General features: G+C 36.3%; 1 protein-coding gene across 24 annotated transcripts in view; it reads left to right on the top strand.

The window, feature by feature from the left end:
* Positions 1-23,841, top strand: part of RIMS1 (regulating synaptic membrane exocytosis 1) — a 303,442-nt gene that overhangs the window by 161,210 nt on the left and 118,391 nt on the right. For 23 of the 24 annotated variants that reach the window (XM_061460482.1, XM_061460480.1, XM_061460507.1 and 20 more), the window contains 4 exons: positions 13,418-13,485; positions 14,224-14,334; positions 16,233-16,332; positions 19,732-19,855. In XM_061460482.1, the coding sequence (XP_061316466.1) occupies positions 13,418-13,485; positions 14,224-14,334; positions 16,233-16,332; positions 19,732-19,855 (403 nt within the window). Of the gene's footprint in view, positions 1-714; positions 1,049-13,417; positions 13,486-14,223; positions 14,335-16,232; positions 16,333-19,731; positions 19,856-23,841 lie in introns of those variants that run through there. The other variant, XM_061460502.1, reaches the window with a different exon arrangement.

Here is a 23,841-nt window from a genome sequence, read left to right as displayed (position 1 = left end):
GAGGCTTTTATTTTTTTTTTGTGTGTGTTTCTGAAGTCCTGCAGTATCTAGATATGCTGCAGAGAATAGTATATTTTTAGAGGACTGTCTCTGCCAAGGAAATAGTTTTGCCATTTTATGGTGTGGATATGATTAAATTAGATTAAATTCTTTAGCAAATGTGATTACTCGTAATTCACTAATCATCACCCCAAATATGCTGGGGAAGGTTTTCTTTTCTCATTTATCTTGAGTATGTAATTTGGAATGTGAAATGTTATTTCCATATTTTCAATTTAGAATATATTTTTCTTATATTTAATTACAATTCCATGCACACTTCTGTTATGTAAGAAAAGTATTAAATCATCCAATTCATTTGAAAAAATGATGAATTTTTCAAAGGGCCACTGTGCTAGAAGTAAATTCTACAGCTTGGGAAGTTTTACATAACTTAAGAGCTGCATTTCCTTTCACAATTGCTTCATTTATGCAGTTCATTAAAACTTGTTCAGTGCACCACTGCTGAATATAAATAAAAACTGCAGCAGTAGTATAGATTACTTGGATGCCTGAGCCTGGGTCTACTGCTGGCTTTAAAGCACTAAGAAACTTCTTTCTTGTTCTATCTGGAGAGGAAGGAGCCCATCTTCTTTTCTAAGGATTGTTAATTCTGGATTCCTAAAATCATTAACTCCTTCTAGAGACTGAAACTCCTTCCCATTGCAGCAAGCGTGTACAAACTAATGCAGTAATCGATGCTTGCACTACACTGCAGAGATTTGTTTTGATGACAAGAGCCCTGTTTGGTGTCACCGGTGTTGAATGCTTGACGCTGCAGAATAATTTGGCTTGGAATCAGGACGCAAGGACCTTAAGGACTTCTTTTCTATCGTCTCCTTCACACTGAAGTGGATTTTTGCTTGCATTTCAGTTTTGCTACAATTACAGGCTGGAATTCGGCAACCTACTAGATGCCAGTTGTGCTTTTTTAACCGTTCCCTTGCTGATGCTGCTATGTTTGCTGGGTTTCTTCAGTTTCTGCTCCATACGTTGCATTCAGGGTCAGGTAAACAAGTTGCTATACAGTGCTGAGGTTTTAGATATATTTTTGTATTTTATATTATTTTAAAGTATATTTTTCCATAAGCAGATTTCTTTAACTGTATAGTTTGAGTGAAGATGATGTGTCCTCTGAATGTAAAGTATTAATTGAAGCATATATTCATGTTAAGCAGGGAATAAGGAACCGTTTGCTTCTAAGTCTGCATTTCAGTTATGTTTATACTTTGAAAGCTCATATCAAATTTTATATTAGTGATGCTAATGGCATGAGTTTTTAAACAAAAATTTGTATTTTGAAAGCGCACATCAAAACATAAATGTGTTTCTGAGAATTAATATTCTGATTGCATTATGACTGGTTTGCATTTTGGAGAAGGCATGGGTAAAGAATCTAGAAATTTACTTTAAAGAACAAATAATGACCTTGTGTATTATTTCTCTTTGGCAGAAGACTATTGATATGTCTTCAATCCCCTGAACTGTCCTATTGTTAGTAGCTTTAACAAGTTCAGATTGGAATATGATTCTGTTACTTTTATTTTTGCGTTTTATTTGGGGAAGAGAATATTCAAATCCATGCACATAGAACGAGAATATGTTTACTTAGCATAATATATAATTACGGTCATGATAATAATGGCCTATAATAAATTACGGTAGTGGTTTTGTATATTATCTCTGCATCATCATAGTGATGTCCTTCCCTGATTCAGAAAGTGCAATGCATCAGCCCTCTCCTGGTGGTGGTGGTGGTGGTAAATATCTGTATTTTGGAATAAGGTCCTCAGCTAAATCTCTGCAGAAGCATTAGACAAAGTGAGAGGAAGGAGTGATGACTGCAAGTTCCTTGGGGCTTATGCAGTGTGTTGAGAATAACAAATATCCTTTAAAGCTTTTATCTAAGTAGTTGATAGGACTGTTTGTAAAAGTAATTTTTGTAAAGTATTTTTTCACTAGAAGAATTATTGTGAAAGATTGTGTGTTAGAGTAAGTCATGAAACAGGTTTTATCCTTTCAAATATTACAGCTGTGTTATTTAACATATTGTAAGAAATCCTTGTGTGAATTCATTTCTTAGAGAATAAGAGTATACTGAGGACAGAATCTGCAGAGATGTGTTGGAGAAAATGTGAATAGAGTTGGAACTGAAACAGCAGCAAGAATATTGGGAAAACAAGATGCTGCTAAGGTTGGAAAGAGACAATGTTCAGCCTTAGCTCTTCAAGTTTAAAGCGGAAGATTGGAGAAAACCTGTGGTTAATGTCAAAGCCTTGCACTGTCTCTCACACTTAAGTTGTTTATACCTACATAAAGAAGGTAAACCCTTGTTTCTTCTTCAGGCTACTCAGTGTGTTAGACAGCTGTAACCTGCCTTTCAGAGACCTCTTGCACATTTTGGCATAAGTAGATGAAAAAGGTCAAATAGGTTTGGGATTGAGAAGTATAGAGCTGTAATACCCTGCGTTGCAGAGATTCAAGGCTGTGCCGAGGGCAGTGTCATACAGCATCATGGCTCCAGCCTTTGGAATAGCATAGAATTGGAGAACTAGATGATACTTTAAAATCACATTAGTCCCACTGTCATTGGTCCAGTTTTGGTCTCTCTTGAGAACATCTGACTTTTTGTGTGATCGAGTTACAAAGGATTATTAAACCAGACCATCTGTATCTCTCTGGCCATTAAATTTCACTCATCTCTCCCTCATAACTACAGTTCAGTTAAATATTCCACTTTGATAATTAATCTGTGTACTGCAAGAGGAGAACCTGAGAGACTGAGCTGTCATCAAGGTCACTTTCATGTCAGGGTGTTGATTACGTGTGAAGGTGCCCAGCAGTCAAACCATGCTGCAGAGTAAAAGCAAAACCCAAAACCACCACCATCAAAACCTAAAGTTCTCCATCAGTGTCACCTGTAAGGGGTTTTGGTAAAAGGTTTTAGACAAGGCACCTGAGCCTGGCCTCTGGCCAACCCCTCAAGGGCAAGGGTGGTAGTTTTCAGACAGCAGCAAGACTTGTATGCTATCCTCTCTTATTACCACTGTGATAGATTACATCCATCCCATCATCTTCTGCACACCCAGTCCTTAACTGGTTGACTGACTTTCCCTATTTCTATACCAGTTTATCCTGGTCCTAGTGTGGAGCCATTTCCTTGTCTGCCCTTCACTGAGTCTTCTTTTTTTCCAGTTCCTATTTTCAGTTTGTCAGGGTAGCTTTAAAGACCAGTCCTAGTGTCCTGTAACTAGCCATTCATTTCTCCTTGTAGTCAAGTTACCTATGAATCTAATATGTTTCTGGTTTATTATCTAGAATGGTAATGCGAGTGTTGACTATTCCTGTATCTCAGACAAACATGACAGACTGCTTAATGAATACTTTGGGTTTTTTTGTTACCAATTTTAGCAGTTTAGAATATGCTTTTCTAAATAGCTTTTTCACCTTATGCTGGTTTTATTTAGATATTTTTTCTGGTGTGACTCTAACATGGCATGCTCATAAACAAAAGTCCTGCTCAACTCAAGATACTAGACATCTGCTGTAACCTGTGTTACTGCAGCGGTAGGAAATGACATTGGGTTATTATCGGCACTTTGGATTTTTTTAGGTCTTGTCTCTTCTCTTGCTATCCTGAAGGTGACTTGTTTTGTTATAGTGTTTTTTTCAGGAACTGATACTAAGTTAACTGGACTACAATTTCTAGTCCCTCTTCGCCTCCCCTGTCCTTTAAAGATATGTGCTGTGTTTGCCATTTCTTAGTTTAGTGGAACTTCATCCGTACTCCCCAGATTCTCAGGAAATAATTGTTTCTGGTAGTGAGGTAGCTTCAGATAGGTCTGTAAGTATTCCAGGACTAACTGAATTAGCCTAGAGTGTACTATATCTAGGTAGTCTTACTGCTTGGTACCGGATACTAAGTACCAAGGTCTAAATATTTGCAGAATGATCTCGATTGTTTTTGCATACTTTGCTGTTTGCATTAATTTTGTCTTGTATGCTTCCAGGTACCCTATCACTGGGTGATATTACTCTCTCCTAGGCAAATTCTTGCTGATTGTTCACCTTCTTCTAGCAAACGAAATATTTATGACTTACCTGGTCAGTCTTTGACTGCATTTTTTTCTTCTTCTGTGTTTGCCTGGTTCTACTTCTGATATTGGTATTATTTATTCAAGTGCTTCTGTGATTGCTGGACTCCTTTTGCTGTCATGGCTGCTTCCGTATTTTCTCTAAAGTTGGGGTGTTTTGGTTTTGTTGTGGGGTTTGGTTTTGGGTTGTTGGTTGGGTTTTTTTTTTTTTGTTTTCTTCTTATAGAAATGTTTTGGATTTTAATTCTGCTCAGCTTCATTCCCATTTTAAAGGTGACAAAGTTTATTCCCTTTCATATTCTTCACTATTTCTTCTCTACTGGTGGAAAGCAAAGCTTCAAAGGTCCTTTGCTAGTTGTTTTCCTAGTGTCAGTGATCTCTCATTGTGTGCTCCAAGGATTCTTCCTACAGTATTCCCCTCTGAACTGGAGAAATGAAAACCTTTAAAACCTCTTGTTATCTTCAAATGCAGCGTAATGGAGGATTCTGATGAATGCTGATGATAAAAACAATTAACCACTCCTCCCCCAAACAACAAAACAAAAAACACCCAAGCCCCTCACTAGGCTCTAATCTTCCTAATGTGGTGTTCTGGAATAGGTCCCCCACCATGGTACCGCTGTGTTTTTCTCTTTAATCATGATCCATTTAATGTGCTGCCTTTCCTTGTACAGTTCTGAAGATTGGGACAGCTAGGAACTTTTCCTCCTCAAACTTTCATTTGCATTGGAATATTTGGGATTAATATTCTCCTTCAATTTTCATGAAAGTGAAATCATAATTTGATTACAAAATATAATCTGTTATTTCTGAAGTGACTTGTGCAGCTCTGCATGACTGAGTTCGTGACATTCAACAGAAAGGGTTACTGTCTTTCTGCCTTCCCGTTCCTGTGGTCCTGCAGATAAGGAAAAGCCTTGTTCCCAATTGCTGCTGTTTCTATGAGGATGTTTATAAACACTGTGAATTACCTTCTTTATCTGAGCAGAAATGCTTTTCTTCTTCCCCCACATTTTCAAATATGGCTCCCTGGCCATAGCCCATTTTGGTCACCATTTTTGCAGTGGGTGCTACCAGGCCACTGATACCTCACTGGGCATTGTATCCTTGGGACTTCTAAGGCTCTTTCACAAGCTTACACTTTTTAATGTTTTGCTTATCCTTGTAAAGATTTCTATGTACTCTGGCAGTGTAGATACACCCTGGGGGTTGAGGAGAATCTGCTTTCTGCTTTGATTTTTGAATTATAATTCATTAATAAATCAGCCTTTAACAAATATTAAGATAAAGAATATTCAACTGAATTTTTTTTTTTTTGTTTGGTTTGTTTTTTTTTTTTTAGGGGAAAAATATCGGAAGAGACCAAAATGAATATATTACCTTTGTTTCCAGTTAACACCTACTCAGCTCAATTGCTTTTAAATATCCATGGGGGGAAGAAGGAGGGAAGAAAACACACACTCGCAATCAACCAGTAACCTTCCCCAACCCCCCTCCCATATTACCCCACCAAAAATAAAATAACCCCAACCCCCAAACCACCACATGCCCCACACTTAAATAGCTGAAAACTTTTTAAGCTATTTTGCCTATATGGGCTTTTAAAAATACTTTCTCCCAGCTCTCTGTAAAAGGCAATGAAACCAAACCAAAAACATCCCCCCCCCCCAACAAAACAACCCCCTAACCCAAAAAAACTCAAGCAAAACCAAAAACAGAACCCCAAAGAGAAACCAAACCAAAAAAAAAAAAAACAGGGAAAAATAAAATGTGTTATCTGAAGAACAGCACAGCATACTTGAAGTGCTGGCAGCTCTTTCAGAACAGCAGAAAAGTTATTAAGAGCTGGTCAGGCTTTTAGTGTCCAGGAGAGCTCCCTGACTGGTTTTAAACCACGACACCATGTCTCCAAAATTACTAACCCATCTGATATTTTGAGATAACTTGCCCTGCGTTTTGCAAATTTCATCCTACACTGAACAGAAATATTATCAAGAGATCATGCCAAATCAAAAACAGGGTTTATAATATGCAAAAGGAAAGGAACTCAGATAAAACTGCTAACACAAGCTAGTGTCAATATTGAATTAGAATTAGTTAGCAAAACCAGATTTATTCTAAAAAGCTCTACATTTCATAAAGGAGATCTCTATCCATCCATCCATCCATCCATCCATCCATCCATCCATCCATCCATCCATCCATCCATTCATCCACCCATCCATCCAGCTACAGAATTATTTTCCATTCAAGAGTAATCAAAGTCAGCAAAATCAGCACTCGGAGCTAGCACTGAGACAAAAAAAGAGTTTTCTTAAATCTTTAGATACCACAGTATCAAAAAATCAATTAAATGTTTGCTTGCTGATTTGATGTTCTTGATGCTGAGAACCATGTTTTCTGGTATCCTCAAGAAAATGTTTAATAAGGTTTTTAAAAGAACTTTTCAGATTAATGGGAGTTCATGTATGTTGTTTAGTATTTTCATCGCTGAGTCTCTCCAGGTTCATCAACAGTTGAAAAGCTTTCTGAAGACCTTCTGAAGAGAGTTTTCTGGGGGCCATCCCTTTGCGAAGTGCATATATTCTTGGACTCACATGCTTACAATAAGCCTTACACATCCTCAGAATAACATTTTGGACAGTCTCTGGGATAAAAATAAGCATCTAGCTGGAAAGGGTTAATGAGCTCTTCAACACCATCAGTGTTTGAATAAAGGGACTAAATAGTGTTGTCTCAGGGAGTCACATGAGCAGACTCCCTAGAGGTTCAGGAAACTTAGAATAGCTTCCTTGTTGCAAGTTCATATCACAATATGAACTTGTGTTCATATTAAAAGTTTTAGAAACATTCAGAAATCATCAGCTTGCTACTTGACCAGATAGGTCATGATTTTTGGCTTCAAGTTTTCAGTTGGCAAGATTAGTAATCCTCGCTTTTAGTAATCCATAACGCTAACAACACTGAAATGATTCAGGTAGGAAGTTCACATTGTGGAATGTTCAGATGGGCCCAGATGTTTTTGTGTTGAAAGTTCTTTTGCAAGTATTACTTTAGAGAAAAGTTCTTGGAGAAAAATTCTTAAGCCGTCAAAGAACACAAGTGTAGTACTTTCTTCTGAAAGTGTAAAATGTACTAATTAAAAAAAAAAAAGTCACAATCTATAAAATACAGATGTTTTGCTGCATAAATATGTGGATAAGAAACTTGTTACATTGAGCTGAATGATCTGAGAGGCTGGCTCCAGCTTTGGCAGCTATTGGGGTCACAGGCATGTGTGCCAGATCTGTACCCCAAATATGAGTGTTGTGCATAGAAGCTGTCACTTGTATGGAGTGCTAGTCTTTATTTGAACTTACAGAATGTTAGCTTTCAGAGTTTAGGACATGTGCCAGCAGGGAATTTAAACCCAATGTGATTATGTATTTTCTGCACAAAATAAAACCTAAACTTCACAGTCACATGCTGTATTCTTCCCTCATACTGCGTGAGCCAGCCTGCCCTTTAACTGTGCAATTGGTAAAACACAGACCTCATTCTGCAAGGATTTAAGTTCTTAACTGTAGGTATCTGAAGTGCGTTGATTTGAGAGGAAGGAGATAATGAGCATTTTTGTGATGCTTTCTGTATAAATAAGTAGGTAGCTTTTGAATTCTTAGATTCTTTCCACTTAGATGCTAGGACTGTCTGTCAAGCTGGGTACTTGTGTATTTTCTCTTTATGTGGTTAGTTAGCAGCTTGACTAGAATGATTTAAACATACATTGTTTATACACTGAACTAGTTTTCTGACATGATAATGTGATTAGTATCTTTTTTTTTTTTTTTCTTGGGCATAGAAGTACTTTCTTGCTTAACAATATGACCTGTCACATCTGTAACAGAAGATGGATGTTTTTGTTGGTAATAATAGTGTGCTGAACGCATTTACCAAGAGCACGCTGAGTGGTCTTGTAACGCATGAAAACTCAAGCTACGAAGGAGGAAGGCAATCAAGCTGATACATGGAGAATCTTTATGTTTGTTAAAACATTCTGTAGCTTAATATATGGTATCTAGTGATCATTTCCATAAGTTACTGATCCAGTTTCATAGGCACTGTGGAAGATATAACAGAGGATGCTCTGGGTCTTTGATAAAGCTTTATTGTCTGTTTAATGCAGGCTATATTTGACTCTTAAAAATTAACAAAGGCAAATAAATTACCATTGCATATGTTAATTACAGTGATCTAGCCTGGCTATACAGGAAGACAGTTTGTACCATAATTTTAAATGCCACCTCTGAAAATAATTGGTTAAGTTTCCTAGTTACATGATAGAACTGCTTAGCAGCTACATGTTAGGCTCAAGTAAGTGCCCAACATGGGCTGACTGACTCTTATCATTAGACTGTCTGTTTCTTGTCTTAAGTAACTGCTGCAAATCTAGTGCATCTGGTTTTGAGCAAAACACCAGAAGTGCATTCTTTGCTGAATAGCAGTCTGAATGCAGCTGGGATGGATTTGGGGTCTGAAACATCTAGGGTTATTTTATCTTTGGTATTCAGGACTCTCTGGAAATCACCATGGCTGGTCATACACAATAATGGACTTTCTTGAGCTTGTTTTGGCTTTGCGAGAGAGACAAGGTTGCCATTTCCAGCACTTCTTAGCTTTGCAGGGTCTCACTTAAAACCACAGAATCCCAGCACTAGCTTTTGGTATGGGTAGTGCTGCTGAAGATGGAGTATTTTAGAGAAAATGCAGGTTTGGTGCTATGAATTTTGCTTTCCCTTTATTTTGAAGACAGGCATGTTGCAGATATAAAATCAACAGCAATTTGAGAGTTTTATTCCCCGTCTTGAAATTTGATCGAAGACTGCAAAAGACTTTCACAGAAAAAAACTGAACACATTTGTGTCTTGAAATTAGATTTTTGATAATAGCTCTTTGTCCAAGAGTAAAATAATCGAGCAGCAGCATGTTAATAGGAAAAATATTTAATTGCTGGCAGGATGCAACTTCTGAATTATTCCCTCAGGAAAAAAGGTTGTATAAATATGTACTTGTTTCACTCCATACGTCATAAGTAAATTGTGCATTATAACTGCAGATACATTTTTAATAATATGCTCTAAGTTGAAATATGTTTTATATGTTTTAGAAATATATCAGTAATATAAAAAATAATGTTTTCATAGGGTCTTATGTTTAAATTTTTGATACTTCTAAAGTATTTTTTAGAAAGTGTTTAAAAGGAGTTTAAGCCTCTATATCAATTATTTGCTCCATAGAAAAGTTGTTTTTTCTTCTCCATAATGTTTTAAATTTGTCTTATTTTACTGTGGGGTTTTTTAGTGACTTTTACCACTGGAGAGAGTACACTGTGTATAGGGGGGTTTGTTGTGAGTTTTGGTGGGGTGGTTTTGAGAACATCTGAAATTCTTAAGCTGTGCTCTTAGATTGTAAGTTTTTGCATATTGTTTACCAATTCTCGAGTCTCTGCAATACTAGTTCAGTAAAATTATTTTGTGTAATTAAGCAAATAGTATGACAGTGCAAGAATAGCATAAATAGGTGTTAAGTAAAGAATAGCAATGACATAGGATGATCAAGGAGAAATTGGTTTTTTTTGAAGCATAGCTGTAACAGAGAACTGAACTGCAGATGTCAAGACCCTCGTGTCAGTGTTGCTGGCATAAAATATTTTTAAAGCTCAGTTGGGGGTTTTGTTCCTTCATGTTTTAATTCACATATTCTATAGGTGTTTATGAATATAGATTAACTGACATTTTCTATTGTCAGCTCCTTTTTACAGCTGCAGATTCAGCCAAAAGTTTGTATGCCGGTGCTCTGCATTGAACTGAATTTTACTAGGACTCTTAAAATTAAGTAATTTTTCAAGAATGTGGACATTTTTTAACCCCAGTTCATGCATTTTTGCATGTAGGCCTATCACTGTCAATCAAGATTTTAAATTTGATAGCTACCTTTATGCTTTCTCAGCATAATGTCCATGCTCCACCTCAGCAGAGCAGCACAGTGCAGTTCCTGCACTCAGCTTCTGAGATCAGAAAGCAAAAAAGCCATGGGAGGCTGCATAGGACACAGCTGATGACTTGAAAGTGCAGAACAGACAGGAAGGGTGAAAGGGACAGAAGCTGAAGGTTTAGGTATGGGGAGGAGGGGGTGATTAGTATCAAGGGGTGAGGGGAAGAAGGGAGTTAAATACACAACATAAAGAAAGGACACCAAAGCCAGAAACAGGAGACCGCAGATGAATGATGGCAACAAAATGGACAGGGAAGAAAAGCAGCAAAGGGCAGGTAGTTGGTGGGGATGGGAAAACTGGCCAAGACAGAAGACACATAAGAGGACTTTGCAGGAACTTGGTGGGGAAGGATGCTAGTGGCATGAATCAAGTGGCCATGGATATGCAATAAACAGGAGGAAGAACAGCAAAGAAACTGAGGCCCAGAAGCTGAAGCTGGGGAAGGACAAAAATTGAGCAGGGAGCAATAGGGACAAGAGCAAAAAGGATGTCAGCACTTGGACACAAACATCTGCATGGTGGAGCTGACATTTATTCCTGCATGCTCTATTGCTGAGCAAATAGCTGTGAAACATGGAGGGAAAATGTGTTGTGCTTTGCCTGTGGCAGGCCAGCTCACCCAGCAGAGAGCTGCTGTTTGGTGTTACTGTTGAGTCCATTAATGAAAATTGGAGAGCTCTGTGCCCCAGGTACCAGTTTACTTCTGGCACTTGGGGTGGCAGTCTGGTTCATGGATTTGTTGTTCTTGTTGCAATTTTGAAGTCTATAAAGGTGCGAGGAGCAATGCTAAAAATAAAATATGAAGTTAAGCTCTCCAGAATTGCAGGACAGCAGTTAGGTAATGCAACCGCAAACTGCCTCATGCGGTTAAGCGTATGATAATAATAAGCTGTTTAAAAACAAGCTTGTGCATATAATTATGTAGATGGTAAGCTATTAAAGATTTTATGGGTTATAGAATGATACAGCTCTTATTTCATAATCGGCATCTAAATACTTGCAGAAAGTGAAAAATATTAAAGTATTAATGTAAATGTATGTCTTTTTTTCTTTCTAGAAGCGTGCTTTATTTGGGTTTCTGTTGGATGCCTGTGTGCTGATAAGAGTAGTGATCCAATAGTAGCATTACAGAGATGTTTTTTATAAAATGTTAGTGAAGATGTATTGCCTGAAGTGCACGTAATAAATGAAATGTTTTCTGATGATATAGAGCCTATCAGGAGCGAGGAGGGTATCCGCAATAACTGACTTTAATGATATAGTAGGATTTTTACCTAGTATCTTTTAAATGATCACTGAGGAGTCTGTAGGAATGTTGTTAGGAAAGCGTGTGAAGAGTTGTTCTGTACCGAAAACTAACTCTGGAACATAATAATTTAAAGACTTGAAAAAAAAAAAATAGTCACTTGTGAATTCAAAACCAGTATTATCAAACTGTTCCACTAACATATTTCAAATCACCAAAGTCCTCTGCCCAAGTGAGCATGAAAAAATGCCTGAAATGCAGGCATTATAAAATCATAGAATCACAGAATAGTTAGGGTTGGAAAGGATGTTAAGATCATCAAGTTCCAACCCGCCTGCCATGGGCAGGAACACCTCACACTAAACTATGTCAACCAAGGCCTCGTCCAACCTAGTCTTGAACACTGCCAGGGATGGAGCATTCACAGCCTTCCTGGGCAACCCATTCCAGTGCCTCACCACCCTAACAGGAAAGAATTTCCTCATTATATCCAATCTAAACTTCCCCTGTTTAAGTTTTAACCCGTTACCTCTTGTCCTATCACTACAGTCCCTAAGGAAGAGTCCTTCCCCAGCATCCCTATAGGCCCCTATAGGCATTGATACAAACCTCAGTGCAAGGTGACAGTGTTTACTTCAGGGTCTAAAACTAACCTCTGAAGTGATAGTTTAGATTTTGTTTTCATTATGGTTTTGTTTGTTTGCGTGTTTAAAGGCATTGTAAGCTAATTAGCAGAATAATTGCTATTTTTCAGGTAACTTAAAAAATATCTCTTGGTTATTTCAGATCAAGCTTTTATATACTACTGTTATTGCAAGACAGCATTAGAAAGAGTTGTGGTTTTCCTTTCTAATGACACTATTGCAGTTTTGTTAATACACCGTGGCAATGCCCAAATGGATGAATTAACACCAAGGCTCAGAGCTCATATGTGTATTCTGTTTAAAACTAATGTTACCACAGAAATCCTTTGGGCTTCTTCCTGCTCTAGCAGTCTCACTTTTACCCTTCTGTTGGATCTGTTTAGCCTGCATCATTTTCCTGTGTCCTTCCCAATATTGCCTTCACCCTTCTTTGCAAAGAAAAATGTGCTCCGTGTTGCATTGCCCAGTATTCTTCCTTTTGCAATTCCTGCCTCATCCTTTTCCTCCTCAAAGTACAGTTACATCAGTCCTCTGTCACAGACAACTGCCAAGGAAGCTGGTAGTTTTTTGCTACCAATTCTACAGCCTTCTACAGCTGTAATGTATTTAGTCAAACTATGGTTTCCTTAGTTTTCCATAAGTGCAGTATACTCTTTGTGGTGTTACACTCTGCTGCCTTTTCTCCCAAAGCCAACCCAAAGTTCCCCTCCTTGGCCCTATGGGCTCATGGCTTCCAGACCACTGTAATTTATGGGTTTATTTTTGATGTACATATAAATTTCTGCCAAGCAAAATGGAAGGTTGCACCCTGCTGTTGGTACTATTTTCTCTATTTGTGTGGCTGTTTTCCCAGGTGCCCTTGAATGGCTCTTCTGCCCTCTGTCTGTACAGTACCCGTTGTCATAGTATTGATCAGCTACTTTGCAGATTCTGGAGTGTGGCTGACTGTTCTGTCTTTAACTATAGCTAAGTGCCTATTTTGTGGAATATTCTCTCTTGTGTCATCATTAGCTGTAGTCCTGTGTGTGTGTTGAAGAAGCAAGGGGAGGAGGAGGGCTGTGAATGTGATGCATTGGGGTCCATTCTTGAAAGATGACTGGGCAAAGTAAAAAAACAGCCAGAGTGCACAGCCAGTTCTGAGGTGCTATTCATGAAAAAGCAGAGGTCCAAATCAATTTGGTTTTAAATTATTATGCTATATTGATTTCAAATTTATATAAGGTAATTTTGAATCATAACGCAGGTTTTGTATTTGCTTCCTCAAACTATTACATGTTAAGATTCATGCCTGCAGAAGTAATCATTGAATATGTCTTTCTCTGTTTGAGAGATTACACATTTCTTTCTATTCATATTCTTCCAGGTGACTTGGATTATTACTGGCTGGATCCTGCCACGTGGCACAGCAGGGAGACATCCCCCATTAGTTCGGTAAGAAATAGGAAAAAGGAGGTTTGTAAGTATGAATGAAAATATTTGCTGATTATTTCAGTTCAGCGTAGTAATTTTGTTGTGAAAAATTATTCTGTACAAATTATATGAACATTTGATTTGGTGAATCATGAAAATTGAAATCAGGCAGAAATTTTCATCAAAATATATACTAGTAAAATTGCCTGAATTTAAACTATTAACTTCTTTTCTAGACATGATACTAGATTTCACCGCATGCCACAAAAGCAGCTGTGAGTATGATGCTGCTCTGGGAGAGATTAGTAACTTTTCCTGTTGACTTAGAGTGGGATAGGATCATCTGGATTTTTAAAATTTTTTATTATACTGAACCCATATGGTAGAGCTGAATAACATGTATATTATGCCAAAGAACAGAATTTATGAATGAACTTTCCCAGGTCATGGAATTTAAAAATAGAAGTTTAATTTTATTACCTAAGGGATGTTTTAAATGTTTAATTGTATTGAACCTTGAACATCATAATTCTACCTGTAGACTTAGTGCTGAGGTGTTTTACAGTGGACATAAATATTTAATGACGTCAGAGTCCAACAGATATAATAATAGGGACCTCAGGTGTGATACGTAACACATCTGAGGGATGTTTGTGTCTACTGTGACATAATGATCTAGAAATTTTATTGGTTTATAAATGTGCATCTAAATACAGGAAGATGGTTCCACTTTTATTTCACTGCTTGTTTTTTTAACAGCATCCCGTAACGTGGCAGCCTTCTAAAGAGGGAGATCGCTTAATTGGGCGTGTTATTCTCAACAAGAGAACAACCATGCCAAAAGAATCAGGTGCATTACTGGGGCTAAAAGTAAGTATTGCATGGTTTATGTGGTAAATGAAAGAAACTTCCACTATCCTAGAGGTCTAACACCTTAAATCAGAGGACTCTCCAATTATGCGGTCATTTGATAAAAATAGATTCTTCATTTTTAGTAAGTTTGGAAAGTTATACAGATAAATTATGAATGTAAATATAATGAGTATGCATAAAAACCCTTTTATACAGTCTTCCACTTACTGCAAAGGAGCTGAACTGTTCTGATCAAAAAGCCTATGTTTATGTACCTTCCTATCTGCAAACATATATTACATTGCAATGCATTAATCGAGTCCTGCCTTTTCTAGCTCTACTGTTTGCATTTCGGTCAAGTAATTAATCTCATAATCCACATACATAAATGTCATCCAGATGCAAAGGTCAGTGTTTAAAATCCACGTAGCCATTCAGAAACAGAAATTCTTTAGAATGAAACTAAAAATTTATACAAAAATTTGCAAAAAAGACCTCTTAAAACATACTAGAGATTGTATTAAATGTAATTCCAGTTAATCTGGTGCCATAAAATTAAGACATTGGCAACACTGTTCATTTTATTTAAATCCGTAAATTAGTCATCTGTAGAGGACTTTTAGGTTCGTGTCCCTGTTTTGCCAGAACACATACAGAGATTGTGACTTTCCGAAGGTGGTGGGGACTACAATGTGCCAGTTCAAGAATTTCTCTCTCCATGTGTATTTTTAACTACATCATGCTCCAAAGATGAGAGAATTTAATTTGTGTGTCTTCCTCTCCCCGCTGAGAACAGCAACAATGTCATATATAAAACATTCCCATTCACTGAGGACTGAGTCCAATTCCAAGGGCTCCTTGTATGTAGTTGTCTGGTAGTTCAGTCCCTTGCATGTGATGGAGATGTGGGTTGTCGCTTCTGCTTATCATGTTGGGAGTTAAATCAGGAAAGAACTTTGTGATCTTGATAGTAGTTATGTCCTGGGTAAGAGCCATTTATCCACCTTGAAGTGAGATCGTGTGGCATGGGAATACAGAATTTGAGAACAGCTTCATCCTACTAAATGTCTCATAGTCTGTAGCACAAAGGCTGCTTCTTGCTGGCAGTAAGCAATTTTATTTGTTTTTTAATATGTGAGAAAAAAGTTTGGTCCTAGTAGGAAATGAACTTCAAGTTTTAATTGGATGTGCTCTTGCAATTTAAACTTAAGCACTTGCAGACTATTTGCAAAAAAAAGTACATCTTTGTGGTTATTTAGTAAGAAACATTCTTTCTGCAACAAATTTTGATATTTAGCAATCTGCATAAGATTGGTTAGTCAAACATTAAAAGGAATATGAATTTCACAGAATGGTTTGGGTTGGAAAGGACCTTAGGATCATCTGGTTCAACCCCCTGCCACAGGCAGAGACACCTTCCACTAGACCAGGTTGCCCAAGGCTCTGTCCAGCCTGGCCTTGAACACTGCCAGGGATGGAGCATTTACCACATCTCTGGGCAACCCATTCCAGTGCCTCACCGCCCTCACAGTACAGAATTCTTCTATCTAACCTAAACTTCCCCTGTTTAAGTTTTAACCCATTACCCCTTGTCCTATCACTACAGTCCCTAATGAAGAGTCCCTCTCCAGCATCCTTGTAGGTCCCCTCAGATACTGGAGGTCTGCTATGAGGTCTCCACACAGTCTTCTCTTATTTAGGCTGAACGGCCCCAGTTTTATTCATTTTGTGTCTTCTTTTCAAGTAGATCTGGCCTTTTTGTATCTAACTTCATCTTTAAGCCTCTGTGAAGCTCAAATGGACAATAGATATGCTTATGCATATTTCAGGTTTAATTTCAAACATAATTTGAAAACAGATGCTTGATATGATGTCAGGTTTGTCGCTTGGAAACTCACAAATTTATGATTAACTAGGTTGTTGGAGGAAAAATGACAGAATTAGGACGACTCGGTGCCTTCATTACCAAAGTGAAGAAAGGTAGCTTGGCTGATGTGGTGGGACATCTCAGAGCAGGTAAATCAATCAGTTGCATATAACATATACTGTTTTTTAATTATGCCTTTGGAATGCAACTGCTGATTTATATCAATGTTGGTCATGTGATATGATAATTTTTTTAAAATACAGGACGAAAATGTTGTTATGGAATGCCACAGTTGCTTACATTTCTAATTTGTTATTGACTCCAATTGCTTGATTTATGAGCAAAATGCAAGACAATCCTGATAAGTGCTGGTGACAGGACTGAGTGTCACTAGTAAATTTTTGCTTGCTGGTTCAGGAGATGTTTGTTATACTCTATAGAACCAATGCAAAGTTTTTTTTTAAACTGTTTCATTATGGCAAACAAAGTTCACTGCAGTTGCTTTACTTGCACTATAGTGTCACTAGAATGGTAATGTACTGTGTACGCAGTGGACCTTATTAGTGCTTCTTTCAGTGTAAATTGTTACAAATAAAAATGGTAAACAACCCAAGAAAATGATCTTAAAATATTTCATTTATATAAGATGTCTATATTGAACTTACAAATAAGTGGCTGTGCTGTTACCACTTTTCAAGCTCTAAAATGAAACAAGAACCATGCGCAGCAGTTGCTTTTCAAAGTTACTTATTAGCAGTTTATATTTTTACCATGTCTCTAGCAACTACTTTCCAAGTGTCCTCTTAAAAAAACAAAGTCTGTGCAGTGCTTCCTTAGGAATCCAGAAGCTCTGATAACAACTTGTATGAATTTAGGATAATTTCATGAAGCAAGTAGTAGTAATAAAGAAATAGAAAAGATGATCAGTCTCTAAAAATATCCTTCTTTGTTTTGCCATTGATAATATTTTTTACCAAATAAATATAGATGGGGTTAGTAACACCAATTATTATAATTCTTTATATATTTTCAGTGCAGATTATTATTATTATTAAAGAAAATAAGTCTTCACTGATCTTGAGGTATTTGGGCTGAAATGCTACATTTCTAATCACTGGTCTAGATTGTTTTTTAAGTCTAAGCTATTTTATTTTCTGTCCTTATGAAAAACCGCCAAAATTTGGCTAGTTGATAAATCCTTGAGTAATTGTATAAACCTTATAAATTTTAACAAAGGCAAATATGAAGCCTTGCATCAGGAGCAGAATAGCCCAGTGCAACAGTAAGCACTAGGAGCCAATTGTCTAGAAAACAGCTTTTCAGAAAAGCATCTGGAGATGCTGCAGGACAGTAAGTTGAACATGAGTCAGCAAAACACCCTTGCAGCAAACACCAATCATGTACAAGTCTGTATTAGCAGTATTGTGGTCAGCAGCTTGAGAGAAGTGGTGGTTGTTCTCTATTCAGTGCTTATGAGGCTGTATCTGGAGTACTGTGTCCAATTTGGGTTCCTCTACTACAAGAGAAATACTGACAAACTGGACATGTCCAGTTGGAGTTTACATGTCAAAGTTTTGAGTGTCTGGACGTTGTTTTCCTGTTTCCATGCCTGTTACTGAGAGCAGAAATCAGAATTTAAGCCTTACAATCAGCATCTCAGATGAAAGAGACAATTTGAAAGGGTCAAAAAGATCAAAAGTTGGACAAGCGAGCAAAAGATGGATGGTGATCTGGTTAGAACTAGCAGAAACGACATTTCACTCAAGTCCCCATTAGGATTTAGTTTTCAGTAAGAGTAATTGGAGCCACTTCTGTTAGTTTAGCATTTTGACTATGATGATCTTATGTTTAATCATCTTGGCAATTTTTATTTTCCACCTGTTTGATTTCCAACTGACTCTAAAAAGTAAAAAGTCTCCTAAAATAGCAATACAGACACCTTCCATGTTTCTCTTCAGGCTTCTCAATCATGTTTCAGGTATTCTGTCATCTTCAAAATATGACAGATAAATTGCTGTGTAAGTTAGGTTTAGATTTTTATTGCTAGAAATTTAGCATATGTCCCTGTTGGTTTTTGCTATTAAGTTGTGAGTGCTGCAAAGCTGGTCACATCTTGTTCCACTTAATGCCTGGTATGCTTCTCCAGATTAAGCCAATTATCTCTCAAGGAAACAGATGTTATTTTAGGGAAAATCAACACGTTAGTTTATAACAGTTGTTAGCATTAAAATACAGTCAGAATGACAGAAGAAACTGTGTGTGTTTTCACTAAGTTGTATAAATTTTAAATGAAGTTCCTAGGCAATATCTAATTCCTGTCCCCCTGTCCTGTCCCCACCCCCAGCATAACATGAATATACAAAATATTTAAAACCATTTCAGCTAAACAACATACTAGAAAATTAAACCTGGGTCAGCAATAATTTACTAAGCCTGTCATCAGCAAGCCCTCATGTCTTAAATAATGCCAGATTGGTTTGAAAGTTAGTGGAATACTCTTTCCACTGTGGAAGAGTGGAGTCCTTTCTTAAAATACCAAAATATAGACTGTTTGGGAAAAAAGACTAACAATTTCTGAGCATAAAGAGAAATTGAAGCCACATCTTTTGATAGATAGGACTTCAGTTAGGATAGTTTTTCTTGGCTTATTAACAAGCATGTGTTTGATCATTCGGCTTAGATCTCAAAAAGGAGCAGAGCCAGCAGCTGAAGGGTTGTTCCTGACTGAACCTGATAAACATAAAAACATTGCTTGTATGTTGATAGTGAAGAAAGTTGTTTGTGTCATTAGATAGTGTTTGTAAAGTTTTGACTGCTGCATATGATGGGGTGTGAGTGTAAACTTCCCCTATGCTTCCTGCAGTTTAATTGTATGTACTGATCTTTCTTTAGAAACTATACTTCAAGTTTTTCACCATTTTATATTAGGGCCAAAATACATTTTGAAGTATTTACTATTTAAATTCCAGAAATACCAAGCTGGAAAAAGAAAGGTAACTTTCGCATCATGTTTTCCCCCATCCCCTCCCCTCTAAAATCCTCAAGAAGTAGTGACTTACTCCTTTTCCTCCTTGCTTTTATTTTTGGTTAGTTTGACACTGACAGTGAAGACTGTTCTTCATGTAGACAAATCAAAACACACAGTATATAAATTGTAATAAAATGTCCTGATTTTTAAGGGCTTAAAAGTAGGTATTGAGTGTTACTTTTTTTTTCATTTTTGAAGATTAACCTGATTTCAAAGTTTATTACCACTAGTTAATAAAGGATCTTTTAAAAAGACTCTTCCATTTCATAGCACAATGACATGTTCATTATTTTGGAAATACTTAGTACGTTTGTACAAGTGGTTTCTTTAATGTGTTTTGTGTGTACCGATTGTAGCTGTGTTCTGAGAAAGGAACCTTCATAATGTCTTAAAAACTTTTTTTGTGTTTCAGCACAAATTAATTTTGGGCAATGTTACTTGGTTATATAGATTCCACAAATGTTTTGCAATTCTTTGTAAAAGAATATGAAAATGAGATAAACTTCTCTTTAAATTCAAGGAGATGAAGTTCTAGAATGGAATGGTAAACCCTTGCCTGGAGCTACAAATGAAGAAGTTTACAACATTATTTTAGAATCAAAATCAGAACCTCAAGTTGAAATTATTGTTTCAAGGCCTATTGGGTAAGGCTAAAGACTTGCTTCTTCAGCACAGTTATTACTTCTACTAATGGGACTATTTGTGAATTAATTATTCTTTATTTCTTAATAATGAAGTATGATTCACTTTCTGTTATTGACATTGTTTATTCCATTTCTTCACTGCCATTTACAATCTTGGATCTTTGCAGTGTTATTTATAACTATAAATGTTGTTTTCTGTATGGTCTAAGTACTAACTAAAGATTTTTGCCAAGTGGCAAAGGAGAATTGGTGGACCAAGTGGACCTGTGCATGAGAAAAACTGTTTTTCAGGCTTTTCGCTTAATTAAGAATAACTTATACAAGTATTCATGAGTAGAAGGAGGCATCAGCAAACTGACAAAAATAGGAAAACCAAAGCTCTTAATAGAAAAGATTGTATTTAGCCTTAGATGGTACTATCATCAATATCAAAAGTGGAAACAGAAAGTTTCATTAAAAATTAGCATTACCATTTTATGTTTATAACCTTTATTTTTATTTATTATTAATCTGAGTTTAGGGTTTTGTGATAACAATTCTTGTATTCTTGATTTCCCAAATAAGTTTTTGAAAGATCATAAAATCTGTTTGCGTTAGTTAAATTAGTGAAGTTGGCCCTGCATTTGTCACTGATGATCTACACTCCTTCCCCAAACACGACTCTGTTGGAACTGTTCTGAGATAAGTCTTACAGGACTGAATATGAATCATACATTGTAAATTCACATTTATTTGCAGAAACAGAGTCACGTGATTAACAAATAAGTGACTCATACTATTGCCCTGCAGGTATATAGTAAACTGTTTCCTCCTTATGAATGCATGATTATTTCATTTTGAATTTGTTAGTTTTCAACCTAATTATGATTTTTATCTGCCTCAAATATGATACTTTTTCAGTTTTAGAAAGAAAAACAATGTTAATTTTCTTTCTGACTAAATCATTCTTCTTTCACCTTTATTACATACCAGCTTTTAATTTTTTTTTACTGTGCAAGTTTAGCTATACTTTGCAAGTAAGTTCTGCCTTTTTTGATGGCAATCACTATTAAAAGTACTTAAATAAAATTAACATTTGATGCTAATTCCAGTTATGAGTTTCACCTTCTAATAGAAAACAAAAGCTTGATGCAATAATAGTGGTTTTTAAAGGCTAAAATTGCCATTCAGATGGAGACTGTGGGGGACTAGAAACTTTATTTTGATGATGAATTAGGAGACATTCCTGAATGTAGATTGCCAATTCAGTCCTTTTTTTTTTTTTAATTAAAGTGTCATTAGGAGGTTTTTATAAGTTTAGTTTTTATGTTTAAATCAGCAGAAAATAAGTATGTTGATATTGGAACTCACTTGAATGCCATGTCTCAGTTGAAGAAAGCCTGAATATTGATTTCTACAGCTGCTGTAAAAGGAAGGAGCTAGATTAGTATTTTAAATAATAAGCTGTAGATATATTAACAGTTATCAGTATATTTTCATATGTCATATATCCTTCAGTTTTTAAGATAAGTTCATTATTAAACCAATTGAATTATCTTAGTTTATGAATTTAATAAGTCTAATAGCTTCAAAAAAATTAAGTACAAAGTGACCACATTTGACTGACATATTCTTGAAGAAAAATCAAGAGAAAATGCTGTAAACCAAGGCACAGAATGTTCAAAAGTGCATTCAAAATCAAATAATGTTTCTGAATCTGATCTGTGAATTTTGCACTAAAGAAGTGCACCCAGAAGTAGCAAGTAATACCAATAAAATGTAAAGTTTTGCTTTGGATGACCCATGTGTATTTTTTCCAGACACAGGCAAAAATGAAGCATATCAGATTGTGGTTTTATTTTCAGATAAAAATGGCATGGAGTCTTTTACATACTATAATAGCGCTATTCTGGTAGACTTGTGTCTTGATTTTTTTTTTTTTCATTCGTTTGTTTGAGGCTTCTTCTGAGGGATGCTTCCTTTTTCCAGCAGTAACGAGTCAAAGTCCTGTGGTTTTGTATCACATCAGGATTTACATGTCTGTCATCTTAAAAGAAAAAAATATCAGACACCATACAAAGAGGGAAATCCTGATATTAATTAACAAAACAGAACATAGTGCACAGGATTTTCTTATTTTTTTCTCTTAAAAAAAAAAATAATTACAGCCCATGTAAATTGGTTACATTTTGTGGAATATATTCCTTGCATTAGCAGATTACTTTTTTTCCCACCCTTTAGCTTCTCCTTGTCTTGTTATCCGCACTATGTGATTTTTTTCAAATTCATAACACGATATTTTATTTAATCCAACAAATCTAGTATGTCAAAAGTTTGCATCAACTTCAGGTGCTGACTCAGCAAAATTGAAGCTGCCTGATATAGTAATAAGTGGTAATCCATCACACCTAAACTTCTTGTGAGGAAATAGGTTCCCAAAAGACTTGAAAAATGGTATTTTGTCTGCATAATTTAAGTGTTTTCATCTCTCAGTATTAATAATGCAAGTAATGTACCAGCACTTTTAATGGTCTTGATTTAAAAAGTCCTTCCATATTAGGTCTAAAAAGCCCAAATATGACGCAGTTTGGCTTAAGTGAATAATGGGAGGATAGTAAACCTGTAAATTAGACTGTCCACAGATTAGACTGCCAGTTACAAAATTGATGTCTAAACAATTTGCTCAGTCTTGTAAATTTGGATTTCTGTGTCTACCAGTAAATGTAATTTTGAGAAATGGATAATTGTAGGATGTTTATTAGAGAACAATATGAAACATGTAACACTATTAGCAGTTGAAGGCGTAACAACAAACAATATAACCACAATAGTACTGTGGCGACTTCATAAAAACTAATTGACTCTAATGCTAATGATTGCACTGCAAGGTAGAGAAGAAACCTATAAAAAGTAGAATTAATGGGTTGGCTATCTAAATATGAGGGAAGGATTTACCTCTGAATATGCATACAATGTGAGAGGTGGTTAACATAGGAGAGCATAGAAAATCCTCTGGCACTGTTTTCTGGAGGAGAAACGTGGCATAGTAACCAGCTTACCATCTCTTGTGTGCTTGGGTGAGCTCTATGGGACAGTGCAGGTAAAGAAAATGCTTTTTTAATTTGTCTCTGGGGTTTTTTTTTGTTAGATGCTAGCTACCTTTGCTTGGATTTCCACAGATAATACTGCAAAAGTTGCTGTTTTTCTTGTGTGATTCAGCTTCTCTATTCAAGTTCTGCTACAGTACTGTATTTCAGCGAGTCGCTCAAGTAATGTAATTAATGCAGACTTCAGGTTGATCTGCAGGTTGGGATAACGGGAAAGAATGGCTTTGGAAGTAGGATGAGCTCTGGGGACAGGCACTTAGAAACTCTTGGAAACTCTGTAGGGTGTAGAGGATGATACTTCTGTCACTAGAGCAACCTCAAAAAGTGTGGGTTACAACTACATTTGAATTTGGTTTGTCTTCAGTGATCAAGCTTTTGACTGTAGCCCTCAGAGAAATTATAACTGTTCCTGTGTTTTACAAAAGTGATCCACACAAGCCATATTTCTGTACAGAGTAGTCTCAACCTAAGGAATATTTTGGTTAAATTAAACCATTATGTAAATTATGCACTGAGGTGTGAAAGGATCAGATATAAGATAATCTTGTGTTACATAACATAAGATCCCAAAATACCTTTGTCTTCCGAGGCAGAGAAAGACAGTTTAATGTTGGCAGCTCTTTACCGGATGTGTGTCTGACATTACTTTTCAGACATTCACATTGCTTCAAAAGGGGAAGAAAATTTTATTACTCTTCTCAATAAGAGGTTGTTCAACTTCCTACTTTATTATTACCTTTCACATTGACTAGTCTAGTTTTGAATATTTTAAGTCATGAGCTACTATTTCTTCTGAAAAGCGTTTTTGTAAAACATAGTGTCAGAATATTTTCTGCAATCCAAAAATAAAGGCAGGATAGATAAAACAATTTTTTTTCCATAACAAGTTTTAGATTATAG

Source organism: Pezoporus flaviventris, unplaced genomic scaffold (genome assembly GCF_033815535.1).
Source record: "Pezoporus flaviventris isolate CSIRO_AGI_PZ_B2104156 unplaced genomic scaffold, CSIRO_AGI_Pfla_v1 ptg000031l, whole genome shotgun sequence".
Classification (NCBI taxonomy): domain Eukaryota; kingdom Metazoa; phylum Chordata; class Aves; order Psittaciformes; family Psittacidae; genus Pezoporus; species Pezoporus flaviventris.
Note: the sequence above shows the minus strand (reverse complement) of the source record. Positions and strands in the feature narration are given on the sequence as shown.